Here is a 13,851-nt window from a genome sequence, read left to right as displayed (position 1 = left end):
TCATCCCTCTCTACCCTCAGTTCAGCAATTACAGTCTGCTCCAAACTGAATAATCTCTACCTACCGCCGTAGCGCAGACTCTTCCTACATGGATGGAAGGGATTTTCCTTCCACGTAGGTAATCCACCTCTTCAAGTGACAGTAGCTGGGTCAATGGAAGGATTTTTCCATTAACCCAGCCACATCTACACCAGGAGTTAGGGCGGCCTAGTTACAGCACTCAGGGGTGTGAATTGTACACACCCCTGAGCAATGTTGCTCGACCAATCTAAATTTTAAGGCAGACCAGGGCTTAGCCAGTCTTTTCCCCCCTCAGAATACAAAGAGGAACGTTTATTTCATTGCTTCCAAGGCCAGAAGGGACCACTGTGATCATCTAGTCTGACGACCTCGATAACACAGGTCAGAGACCTGCCCCACCATAATTCGTAGAGCAGAGCTTTTAGAAAAAAACACCCAATCTTGATTTAGAAATGGTCAGTGATGGAGAATCTGCCACAACCCTTGCTAAGTAGTTTGGCTGTTAATTACTCTGACTGTTAAAAATGTACACCTTATTTCCGGTCTGAATTTGTCTAGCTTTAACTTCTAGCCATTGGATTACGTCATCCCGGTCTCTGCTGGAGTGAAGAGCCCATTATCAAATATTTGTTCCCTATGTAGGTACTTACAGACTGTTACCAAGTTGCCCCTTAACAAAGAGAAGGTTAAGCTAAACAGAGCGAATCTAGAAAGACAGTAGTAATTTCCATATTACTCCTGCCCACATGAAGTAGGAACATCCAGCACAAAGCACCAGCTATAATTAAGGCCCACAGGAAGAGGAGATGAGCTGCCACTTGTATAGCTTGGCTATTTTAATCATTGTGCAGTCACTATACATCCAGTGGGATGCTATGCCATGGTCTCCCAGAGGAATGACTGGGACCCTTCTTGATACACACACCTTATTAATAACTTGCATTTCCAAAAAACAAACCTCTGCAGGAGCTTCTAAAAGAACGCAAGACTCACAACACCCTGCAAGGTGGATACGTTGGATCATCTCCACTGTACGGAGAGGGAAGCTGGAGTGCAGATTAGTTAGGTGACTAGTGCAAGTTCCTACTAAGTCTGGGGCAGAGCTGAAGCTAGACCCCAAGTCTCCAAACTCTTGGCTTTTTTCTTTAGCAATGAGACCATCGTCGCTTGGCTGGTATAAGAGGCGTTAGAGTAGGTGTTTAAATTCTAGTGGCATATTTGGATTTTTAAAGTGCACTTAATCCGTGTGCTCTACATGCATGTACAGCAGCACACCACCAAATGAACCAGGAAACGCTTCTCTAGAAAAACAAACAAACAGAAATTCTCTCTCTTTGGCAAAAAGCTAAGAGTTTGCACAACAGCTCCGTACCCCGTGGCTCCCATTTCGGGATCTAAACACACAGCTGGACTTTCAAAAACCAGAGCTCCTAAGGGACGTGGCCAGCAGCCACCGAGGACGGTGGGAACTGCCAGGTGCTGAGCGCTTTTGAAAAGCTGTCCCCAAAGAGAGCGCACCCCTCACGCTGGGGGCCAGAGTCTGCCTTCGTTTACAACCCCAGTGAACGGAACGGGGTGGCAAGAGCGTGGCGGAGGGCAGAAACTGGCTCATTCCGCTTAGCGTTTGCGCCCCCGGCCTCCACTGTTTTTGTTTTGGTGCCAGGAGACTGCGGAGCCGGTAATTATTGTTATTAGTAAAAGGCTGTTTCCACCAGACAGCGGGAGTAGAGTTCATAGCAATTCCGTTTCACCTGCCCACTAGCATAGACCAGAAAGAGTCCGAATATGAATAAGGAGGGTCTTATTAAGAAAGGGAGCCGTCCTGGTACAGAGAACAAGAGCCAAGACCATTTTCTGTCTCTCTAGGTACTTGGGCAGCTCCGCTCACCGTTGTGTCCAAAGAGTCGACGCAGAACTATCTTTATCACACTGGAGCAGTGGAGACCCGGGAACTTTCCAATGGCATTTCTAACACAAGCCTAGGAAACAAACTGGCCGTCTAGACAGATGGGGCCCAGACAGATATTCTAGACAGGGACCTTGAGAAGAACCAGGACAACCTGACAAATCAGGCTCACACCCCGCATCCTTCGCCCAACCCCCTTTCTCTGTTACCTGGGTCTCGATGGCGGTCTCTGTCCTTTTCCCAGTTCTCAGCGTGTGGGGAGGGAGACGTTCTTGGCCCGTGTCCTGCTCTTTTATAATCGCTCTCCTCACCCCTCCTGTGATCTTGCCTGTGCAATTCCTCTGCGTCACGGAGCCTCACTTCACAAGACCCCCTGGGGGACATGCGGTCTTGGTGGTGGGACCTGTGGTTTTCTGGGTTTGATAACCAGCTGCTGCTGTGGTCCTGAGCTGCCTCCAGATCAAGACTGGGAGGTCGCCTCGCTCTCTCCTTGCTCAGTGGCTTCCTGTCTCTCTGCTGCTGGCTTTTGCTGTGGCCCCAGGCTGCCTGGTCAGTCTCCAGGTCCAGTTGAAGAGCAGGAGGCCTCCGAGGCCTTTCCTGGCTCAATGGCCTTCTTTCTTTTTGCTCCCAGGTGGCACATCCCATCTCTGTGCCCAGATCAAGGCTGGGAGGTCTCAGAGGCCTCTCCTGGCTAGTTGGTTTCCTTTCCTGCCGCTTCCAGCTGCTGCTGTGGTCCCAGGCCTTGCATTCAACTGGTCTGTCCAGATCAAGGCTGGGAGGTCTCCTGAATTTCTCACGGCTCAGTGGCTTCCTTTCCAAGCTGCTGCTGCGGTCCCAGGGCTCATAGTCAGCTGTTCTGTCCAGGTCAAGGCTGGGAGGTCTCCGAGGCCTCTCCCGGCTGGCTGGTTTCCGCCGCTCCCTGCTGCGTTGGTTGCCGTCCCTGGTCTTGCTCAGCAGAGGAGAGCTCTGAGACTCCTTGGCGGCGGGGTACTCGCGTTCAGTGGCATTATCAGAAAGAGCCAGGGAGGCTCTTTGGGGTTCTCTCCGCTCACGCGCGTGCCTGTCACCACTCCGGGCTCTGCGGGGCCTCGAATACTCAGAAACCTGCTCCCTGGAGCTACCCCTCAGGTGGTCTGAGCGACGAGGGATGGGACAAACAATGAAGCAGGTTAGTGACACACAAGTTAATGCCAGCGAAGAGGGGCGAGCTCACGCAGCAGGCGATGGCACAAGCGTGACACGGGATTAGCGGAAAAGGCAGCTCCACATGGAAACAGGTAAGATGGGCAGCACAAACATGCAGGGTCAAAACAGGAGCCTAAGGTACAGGTGGGCAGCTGAGAGTTACACAACACAGTGGGGACCTAATTAAGCAGCTAAACTAGGAGGAGTAAGTGGTGGACGAGGGACTGACGTGTTGCAGGTTTGGTTTGCTATGCACACAGCCATCTGGATCCTCATCTAAAGCCTGAGTGCCTGAAAAAACAAGGCTGGGTAACTCGAGAGATGTGGGGGGGGCCCTCTCGCTGCCGGCTAGGCTGACAAAGAGCATGGGACCAGCCCATTTCACGGTATTTCCTCACTTCCGATTGCTCCTGGACCCAACCAGAACCAGGTTCGCAGGGGGCAGCTTAATGGAGAAGGGTGTGGGAGAGGAGAAACGTACTCAGGCCTCCAGAAACGTTTCAGTGTCAGTTCTGAAGAGAGGCTCAGATCGGGTCTCAGGTCTTTCAAAACCTGTTTGCCCAGCCCTAGTTTTAGCCATAAGATTTCAGTAAAGGGGGAAAAGAAGACCACCAGTATGTGTTCTCATGTGGGAGGAATAAAGCTCCATGCTGTGAAATTAAGACAGCTTGGAGACAGGCCAATTCTACCTTTTTATAAGCTCACCCATTACCATGGTATCCGAGCACCTTGCTTGAAAAGTAAACGGAGACTAACAACCCTCCCTTTGGTGAATCAGAAAGCAGGAGGTCTGAGGGCCTTAGTTCCCTCATTAGAGAGCTCAAGTCTAGACTCTAAGTATCACTGTGGAAATTTAAAGGCCAGATGGTACTTGACAAAACTTACACACTGAGTTCAGAAAATGGTTCCTGACCTCAGCAATGTAGTTTTAAAAAAAAAACATTCCCCTTGGTCGTTTAGCAGATTTGCTTCATCTGAGCTTTCCACGAAGCGGGTGGAAATCCTCTTTGGTTTTGCTTTCACAGTGATAACTAGATACAAATGTTTAACGGTGGGGGAGTTAGACGTGTGCCTGCCCACAATCTTCTGTTCGATTTAATTTCTAAGAAAAGTCACGGGGCAGAGGGAAGTGCTCCATGCAGCAGTACGGTGCAGCATTCAGAGCACAGCCATGAAAAAGAGTTCACACTAAGCAGAGATGACTGTAAGCAGGATTGCAGCACAATGAAACAGCGAGGGACTTTCCTTCTCCATTGTGGACACAGTTTCATAATAGCTAAGAGAGACAAGGTGGCTGACGTAATCTCTTTTGTTGGGCCAACTTCTGTTGGTGAGAGAGACAAGCTTTCAAGCTACTCTGAGCTCTTCTTCAGGTCTGGGCAATGTACTCAGAGGGTATGTCTACACTGCAATGAAATACCTGCGGCTGGCCCGGGTCAGCTGACAGGGCTTGGGCCGTGGGGCAGTAAAATTGCTGCGTAGCTGTTCGGGTTTGGCTCTGGGACCCTAAGCCTGGGCTCCGGCCACCTGCGCTGAATATCTACAAAGCAATTTTTAGCCCCACAGCCCAAACCACACCTGGGCCAGTCACGGCCATGCCCTGAGTCTTTTATTCCAGTGTAGACGTAACCAGTGTCTCACAGGTAAATACAAAGCCCAGGCTTGCCAGGGCCGATTAAGTCTGCTGTGAAAAGTGACAGCTGTATGTTTGTTAATAACACTTTTCACAACAGACTTACTCATGAGCAATAAACAAACTACAATGATTTGGACGTGTATATGCGCATATTTATTTGGTTTACCTAAAGCTAAATTAAGTATTTCAGGAAAAAGCGTGAGAGCGGCCACCAGCAAGAGTTGGTGGCCGCACTCTGAGGCCACCAAAATTTTTCCTGAGTACCCCTGCTCTATGCTGACGGGAGAGAGCTCAGTTGGCTTAATAACTCCACGTCCGCGACAGGTAGTGCCTATGTCGGCAGGAGAAGCTCTATGGTCGACATAGTGCTGTCCACTCCGGTGCTTAGGGTGGATTATTCACACCCTTGAGCATTGTAAATTATACCAAAGTAATTTGCAGTGTAGACATAGCCTGAGTACCTTTCCCAGACCTGGAGCAGAGCTCTGGGTAAGCTCAAAAGCTTGTCTCTCGCATCAACAGCAGTTGGTCCAATAAAAAAATACCACTTCACCCACCTTGTCTCTCTAATATCCTGCAGCCAACATGGCTACAACGTTGCATAGGATAGCGAAACTCATTTTAAGGTGGCTCTATTGCACATCCTTTGTGTTCTGTTTTAAGGAAAGCACAATTAAACTGTTACTATCCTATGAAACAAGGAGCCAGTCTTGGGGATCAAAACAACTGGGTCTCTTTAAATCATACTGTTTAGAAAAATCTCTTCAAAGTTATAAGAAATGCAGCCTACTGCAAACCAATCTTGAAAGCAAATCTGCGTGACTTCTATACACGATAGATATTGATTTTAAAAACAACAAACAAAAAACCAAGAGCTGAAAGGATGAGTATGGCAGTGTCTGTTAAATGGTGAGTTTTCCTGGACAATTTCAAATGGCGAGTGTTATCTGCAGATGATGGATAGCGGTTTAAAAAAAAAATGATCTGGATGATTTACTGAACAGTGATTAGAAATGAAAGGAAAGCCGGGAGTCAGTTTCTGCACAACACTAACTAGTGCCTACAACCCAGCATCACCTATGATTAGTTTAATCTTGTCTGCACAGCTTAGGAAAAAAGCAAAAACAAGCCAACCAGCCACCTCTGACAGGGAGAAGAAAGGGAAGGACGGCATGAAATGCTGAAACTTGGTTGGGAAAGGATTGTTTCTGTGTGGGTAACTCCGCCATGCCAGACAACCTGAGCAGGAGATTTGGTGTCCGTGAATCTCAGGACAGTTAGCTTCCACCCAACCTGCAGTTACTGTGGTGCCCTGCAGTAGATGTAACAGAAGCACTCTTAGGGGTTGGTGCCACTTTATCAAACATTAAGAGACAGGTGAATAGGACAATATTTTCCAAGGCATAGATGCTTCCAGGACAGAATCTCTCTTCTTTTGTATTTATTTTTCCTTTTAAAAATAGGGATGGTTCTGAACTAGAATCTCAGATCCACACCCACTCTGAATATGGGGGAAGCTTGGATACAGATCAGAACACTTTGCAGATAGGACCCACATCAAGTGAGGATAATACAAACCAATAACATTGGGTCCTTATCACCTGGCACTCAGGTACTTCACAGGTGCCAGAGCAACATGCTAGATGCTCTCGGTGCTTCTAGAGAACCCACTACGGTTAGCTATCTAGTTGCTAAATGCAAGGAGAAAAAAGGCCATTATTACTGGATGATTAAGGACCTTCTACCCTGCCCCTCCCATGGTTGGATCATGTTTCTAGACTGTAGATCATGACAGGTGGAAGAAGTCTGGTGGGAGGGAAATGTCACCATGCCATTTTGCAGCCTCCCTTATGATATCCTGCTCTCCAGGTGCATCACGCATGGTGCTGCATATCTTCTTAGCATACAGGTTCAGAGAATCATAGATCTTTTCCATCTCTAACTTCTGCTATGAAATCTAGCCAATCCTCTCACCCCAGCAAGAGCAAGATTATTCCCCTACAGCATGTCTCCCATTGACTTGTCAAGTCGAATTCTAAAAGCTTCCAGCAGGAGGTCCGTCACCACTTTCATTGGGAGAATATTTTGTGTAAGGTAGATCTCATCATTCTGACGTTTCCATCTAGTTGCTGCTACACAGTTTGTGGTATGAACTTTCTGGCCATCCTAAAGCTTATTTCTGACTGAACTTTAACTAAACATTTTACTTGTGAGGGCAGATGAAATATTTAATAATCAGACACAGTTCTTAAGGTCATAAATCAGAGGTCTGCTCTTCAACTGTGCAATTCCTGAATCAAAAATGGCAAATCCTTTCCCAACACACATTTTCAGGAGGAAGAACGTCAGAAAGAACCGCAACCAGCAAATAGAGCAATTTTCACGCTGTTCAATAATTAAACACCCTGATTCTCTCCTGACCTGGAGGGAGGTTGTGTTTGATCATAAAAGCAGGTCCCCAAGGAAAAACAGCCCTGCAGATTACATTCTTTCCATGATTAACAGACCGGAGTGATCATCTTGGTGAAGATGTTCTTTGGAGACCCTCCTGTTTTTCAGTAAGTCATACCAGTTGAATATACTGGTTCTAATGCTGGATACATACCTGATAGGAATTCTGTTTGAAAGGCCACTCCATAGACCTGTTATTCGTTACACACTTACACCACTGCGGTATTTCAGATGACACCAATCAAAAATGGAAACACGGTCCTTAAAATTGAGGTGTCTAAATCACCTTAAGCTTTCTTGTTAGTACACTCCACGTTAATAAATTAGACACATATACTGTCTGCCACATATCATCTTTAACCACAAGCAGGTTTTACACACATACCGTCCCAACCCTATAACCCATTTTAACGGAACATTAAAATAAAAATGGGAACAAGAGCTTTATCTAATCTCCCGGTTTTAGCCTAGGGCCCAATAAGTCAATAACAAAACCCCAATAGATGTCACTGGGTCGTTAAGCAGAGCAGAAGAAATGAATTTAAACCAAAATCCCAGCTCTCCCAGCAGGAGGTCAAACTGTCTAGCTCAGGATCACCAGTACTAGCGTGTGATCCTTGCACTAGAGAGGAAAGGTTACCTCCGTTCTCTGGGTAGTAACTGTCCTCATGAGCGGTGTGTCCCTGGGGTTCTGGGTAGTGCTTTTTACTTTTCTTTTCTTCCTGCAGTTCCTTCTGCTGTAGGATGCGGGCAATGTCCTAGAGGTGGAGGAGAGACAGAGTCAGGACATTTCCCGAGAGCACTGGGAATTCTCTCTCTCCTTCACTTATTATCACCAAGGAGACAATAAGTCGTACCTTCAACAGCTGTGGACGCCTCTCCTGCTATTAGCATGAACAGAATGCTGTAAGTAACAATCCTTCACATTTCTGAAGGCCCCCAGCTAAAGATTCCAATGAGCATCACAGACTGTGAATTCACCCTCCCAACATTCCAGGGATTTAGTTCATTACCCGCAGTTTACACAAGGGAAGACGAAGGCACAGGGAGAGATCAAGCAACAACCTGACCCACATGCTGGCTGGTACACCCCACAGCTCTCTCTTACCAGAGGGAATGAATGAGGGGACTACATGGCTCCGTCCTCCTGTCCTTTGCTTTGGGGACGAGGGATCCTGCAGGACACCCTCTTCCCCATCAACCCCCCAGTGCACAAATAAGCATGCCAGGAGCACCAGGGAGTGAATCAGCATCGACTGTGCTATGGTGTGCTACTCTCCGCTGTAGTTGTGAATATCTGAATGGGTTAATTTTAGCTACTGCCGGCAGTAAGTATAGATTTTATTTTACATGAGGCCAGTTGTAGGTGCACTGGCAGAGTGGTTAAGGCGTTCGGCTCCAATCCCGGAGGCCGTGGGCTCGAGTCTCGCTCGTTCTGACACTGAAAGGCCACCTCCAATTACAAAATGGGCACCGGCTCCACGGGGTTAGGGCTCCATGGGGACCATGTCGCTCCCTTGCGGATAGTCAGCTGTGAAACTGATGTGCCTTAACCGGTCAGCCTGATGAGCCATTGGCTCAGGGAGCTTTGACTGTTGTAGGTCTGAGCACCGGCCTGGCAGCCAGGAGTTCTCGAGTCCTATTCCCAGCTCTGATGCAAACTCCCTTGGTAGAGTCAGACAAGTCACTGGTGTCTCACTTTTCCCATCTGTAAAAGGTAGTTCCACCTCCTCACATTCAAATCAGCAGGTCTCCAGCCTTAGCCACATACAGATCTTGCAACTGCTCCTCAAACACCCAATGGAAGCAGAGCTCGAAATGGCTGTAGGAGGATTGGAACTGCCATACTGGACCAGAGCTAAGGTCCATCAATTCCACTATGCTGCTTGAACAGTGGCCACTGCCTGATGCTTTAGGGGTAGGTGCAAGAAACTCTGAAACAGTCAATCGTGGAGTAACCAGCCCAGAGAGGAAGTTTCTTCCTAACCTGTTAGTTACTGGTTGCCTTATGCCTTGAAGCGGGAGGGTTTACACATCCAATCAAAACACCTTTTTTTAAACCCTCATATCAAATGTGTCTGGAGATCTTCTCAATAACTATCTGAATGAACGATCCTTTTTTGAATCCTACACTAAGCTCTTGGCTCAGTATCTTCTTGTGGCAGTGAGTTCCACAGGTAAATTATTAATCGTGTAAACTACTATTTCTTGTATTGGGTTTAAATTTGGTGCCTTTCCATTTCACTGAATCCCCTTTATTTTATATTATAAGAATGGCTCATTAGGAGCACCCGATTCACTTTCTCGATCTACTTTGGGTTGTATATACTTCTACCCATCGCCATAGTATCTGAGTGCCTTCCACCAAACAAAAAAATATCAAGAGCGATACCAAAATCCCTGTCTGACCCTTCTCCCTTTTTCAGGGTCAAAGCTCTGCTTTGGTAGTTAGTTGGGGTGGTTTTTTTTTCTCTCTTTCTCTTTTCTTTTTTTTGTGGGGGGGAGGGGAGGAGTTTGGGAATAGAAGGGGGAGTATTTCCATCCCTACAGCCTTCATCATTTTATAGCCATCTGTCATGCCCCCATCACTTCGGTTATGACCATGGCACCTCCACCTCCCTCCCTGGAGGTTTTTAAGAACAGGTTGGACAAACTCCTGTCAGGGATGGTTTAGATAATATTTAGTCCTGCCTCCGTGCAGGGGACTGGACTACATCAGCTACTGAGGTTCCTTCCAGTCCTACGTTTCTATGATTGTATGCGGAAGGTGCGAGGTGCCCGTTCTGATGTTTGAAGGCGATCACCTGCATTGTCCAGCCCTGAAAGCCAGAATGCCCAAAGCAAGGAAGGCGAGACTGAATTTTCAAGCTCCAGGCTTTCAGGATCCACAGCGAGGCTATTAAAAATAAAACCCTTTCTCACACCCACCCACGCGGCAGTGCAAAGCACCTTCCTCTTATCTCACTGCTTTTCCTCCCACTAGAATAGTTCTGGGTTGCGTCACTGCCCAATGCGAGTTGTTTATTAGCGCCGGGGTTTCCAGAGGCAGGTATGAACTTGCTTCAAACTGGGTGTTAAATACAGGGACTGCTGTACGCCAAGCACAGAAATGCATCAATGTAACGGCCAAGGGCTGGCGGGAAAGAAACGGGAAAGGGATCTTTAGAAGAAAGGAACAGTGCCTGGTGCAGAGGTGTTGCAGCAAACGCTGTCGATGCAGCTCAGCGGACGGGCAGTAAGACAGCAGGGTCTGCCACTTTCCTCATCAGTTTTCCTTCACGATGATTATTGGGAGGGCGAGACTGTAGTGCCTGCGAAGCAACCGGCTGCTTGGGGGCCTGTTCTTTGGGGGACCCCATGTTCTGCAACTCCCAGGGCAGCCTGATTGCGGCAGAGGGATCAGGGCTGGGAGAGGAAAGAGGAACTCAACACTAGATTCTGGTAGCAGGACTGGTGGGAGAAGACGCTGTCTTGGGGCACTGCACATTAAAGGCCAGGACGTGGTGTGCCAAGGCTGATACAAAAGCAGAGGGAACGAATTCAGCTGTCGCCAGCTAAACCATGCCTAGAGATAGAGAAAGCTACAGAAAAATAACATGAGGAATACGTCACGAGGTCCCCCTGGAATCCAGAAAGGCTGAGAATGAACATGGCCAGGCAGGCAGTCCTTATGGTGGGATTCAACATCCCCCATTTTGGAACTGCAGAGAGACGTCCCAACATCCCTGGCACTTGGGCCAAGGCTGCAGACAGCGAGCGGCCATTTTGGCCCCGTGAATCTGCTTTGAACACGGCCACCCAATGGAACCCGGGACACACCATGATTCAGAGCCAGCTCAGACAAGAAGAGTTTCTCAGGAGAAAAGCACCAAGGTCCTACTCTCTCCATTCCATGTCCGCGGGCAAAGACTCTGATACAGCACCGCAGACCATGGTCTCCCTGGCCTCTTCTCTAAATACCCTGCCCTCGTTAGGAGACACTCCCCCACCTGGAGTGAACCCGATGGGAGAGCTGAGGAGAGAATGCCAGCCTACGGGTTTCTCTGCACGGTGCGTTAGTCCACACCGGAGGGATGGAAATTTCAGTCCACACCAGCGTATCATGCGCCAACTGGCCTGTGGACCCTGCTGGTGTGCAATAAAAGTTCCCTCGTGCAAGTGAACATAGGAGCTACATTAGCACTATGTTAATCTAAACTCCCTAGGTTTTTCTCCATGCCCTAGACTGGAGCTATGAAGCAGCTGAAGGATTTTAGAAATGCCAGTCAGGGAGAGGCAATATGGATTGGTGGCTGAAGCAGACACAGTGAGTCAGAGGACCTGGGTGTTACTGACTCACTGAGACACCACGGCAAATCCTTTCTCCTCTCTGTCCCCATTTTGCAGATGAAGAAACTGAGGACAACAGCTTCTTCCCAAAAGTGCTGTGAGGATTTTGAAGTGCTAGCAGGAAAGGCGCTACGAAACTGCAAAAGTATTGTGGTTATAAACACTTCTGGTAAACACGCCGGAAACGCTTCTATTTCTGCTGTGGCATTGAAGGACGTACTGCTGGGATTTAAATTCACACTTGGGATTTCCATTATTTCAGGGTTTAAATCAACCCTTTACGGTAATCTGCATTGTAGGGCAGGTGGAGGCACCAAGTGGCATTTACAAAAACATCCTTTTGCCTGGTTAACAACCACCCCTCCTCTATTGAGTACAGCAAGTCTATAAATAGATCAACTTAAGCATACTACCTATCGGGCTGGGACAGTCCTGGACTTGTAAATCCATATAAGCTGGTTCTTAGAAAGAGGATTTTTGACCAGGTAGGCCAAGTGCTTCATTGCAAAACCCTGTGCGACAGACAGCGGCCATGCCCTTAGCACAGAGCCACTGCAATCTGCACAGTCATAGGATGCTATCAGCGGGACAGGAGTTACCAGATATACTCAGTCAACAATCCACCCTCGTGTACAGTACGACCATAAACAGTCTGGCACGGCTCCAGTGACTTTATCCACAAAGTCACAGCACAGGCTGCAACAGAACTACTAACTAAAGCCCCATCCTGCAAGCTGGTCTCCAGGAATGGTACCCTTTTATTAGGGACATAGGACACAGGATATTAAGGGGTCTCCTGGGTCACCGAGTCCAGTCCCCTGCTAATACGGGCAGCACCATCATATAACCCTGTTCCTAAACGTCACTGGGGTTCTACCCATGTAGGTCAGCTTTCAGGATCGGGACCCAAATCTGCACAGGCTAAAGAACTCCACTACGTGGTTTGTGTCTGTTCTTGCTTTGCACACGGGGTTATGCAGTCCAATCACAGAGGGCCCAATTCTGCCACTCCTGCTGAGAAGCACCTTTCTCCACAAGGAGCCCCCGTGACCCCAATGGGATTCCGGTGGAGCCAGAATCCAGCGTGTGGAATTCTGAACTCCGCCCAATCCATACTACGGGGACAAGTACCATAAATACACCAATATAAATACATGCAAGGGCACTGCTTATCCAGAACATCTAAATAGGGCTCGGGTCTCTCTCCGTCCCTTTACCCAGAAAAAAGGCAAGAACCCCAGGTTCAAGGATAGGAGCGGTCGACAGCCATACGTACAGGCTAATCCAGTGTTTAGTTCATTTCACCGACGTTCAGGTACCTCCCATGTGCCAGGGAGAGAGGTGGAGGGAAAACGACAGACTAGAATAAGACGACAATAATACCACCACCACCTAGCTCTTACCGGGCACTTTTCATCCATAAGATTTCAATATGCTGTACAAAGGAGGCCAGTATTATTATTCCATTTACGATCATTTCATCAGATTGTTAACTGCTGCCCCGACTATGGCCCAGGAGGCACTTGCTGCTTTTAGCTCAGTTCTATTTGTAAAGCCGCGAGGAAGGATGTGGTCTCAGAGAGAGCAGAATACACTGCCCTGGCAAAGCGAAGGGAAGGCTCTGCAGTGCTCCACCCATTGTCCCGCTAGGCAAGTTTACTGCACAAACCCTTTGGTTTGTTAATATCACTTGCTTGTTTCCTGAGGGCACGTTCACACCCTCTTAGCTTTTCAGTGCGTGTCTGGTCAACTGTTGGTCACCTGTTTAGTGTCCTGAGCAGAGATGATGCTTTGGAGTCCAATAAGGCGACAAAAATCAGATTCCCAGCAAGCCGACAGTCTAATTAAAGGGAGAAATTCTGATCTCTAAAGTTCTCCTAGAAACCATACAGTGGTCAATGCCCTCTGCTAGGTTACAACCCCCCCAAAAAGCAAAAGCCGCTAGCTATCACTTGGCCTTTCTTTAGAGTCTTAATTCCTATTTCCCCGAGTTAGAAGAGAGACTGCACATCTGTTACTCTGCAGAGGAGAAGCTGTGCCTCAGAGAATCCTTTTAATAAATAAGGACACTGCTCCCGGGTTAGCAAGGCAACTTTTCCCTCGCTCTGTGGCTTCCCCGGATATATAGCCTGGAAGTTGGGCTCAGCAAAAACGGAGAACATGGACCCTTATGGCCAGCCTGTGTTTTCTCATCCACTGGCTGCACTGGAAGCTGTGTGTGGACACCACCCCAGCAGGCGCTCCTTAAGGGATTATGCATCAGGCAGGCACAGCACATCCTAGAGTGCAAGGCGACTGACATGGCTCTTGCACACCTTGAGCA

General features: G+C 48.2%; 1 protein-coding gene across 1 annotated transcript in view; it reads right to left on the bottom strand.

The window, feature by feature from the left end:
• The window catches only part of CCDC50 (coiled-coil domain containing 50), a 47,766-nt gene that overhangs the window by 9,851 nt on the left and 24,064 nt on the right, over positions 1 to 13,851 (bottom strand). Inside the window, exon 5 of the mRNA XM_024214454.3 lies at positions 7,840 to 7,957. Within this exon, the coding sequence (XP_024070222.2) occupies positions 7,840 to 7,957 (118 nt within the window). The remainder of the gene's footprint in view (positions 1 to 7,839; positions 7,958 to 13,851) is intronic.

The sequence above is a fragment of the Terrapene carolina genome, unplaced genomic scaffold (genome assembly GCF_002925995.2).
Source record: "Terrapene carolina triunguis isolate 2854851 unplaced genomic scaffold, T_m_triunguis-2.0 Scaffold88, whole genome shotgun sequence".
NCBI lineage: Eukaryota > Metazoa > Chordata > Testudines > Emydidae > Terrapene > Terrapene triunguis.
The sequence above is the reverse complement of the archived record's forward strand: the minus strand, read 5'-3'. Positions and strand labels throughout refer to the sequence as shown.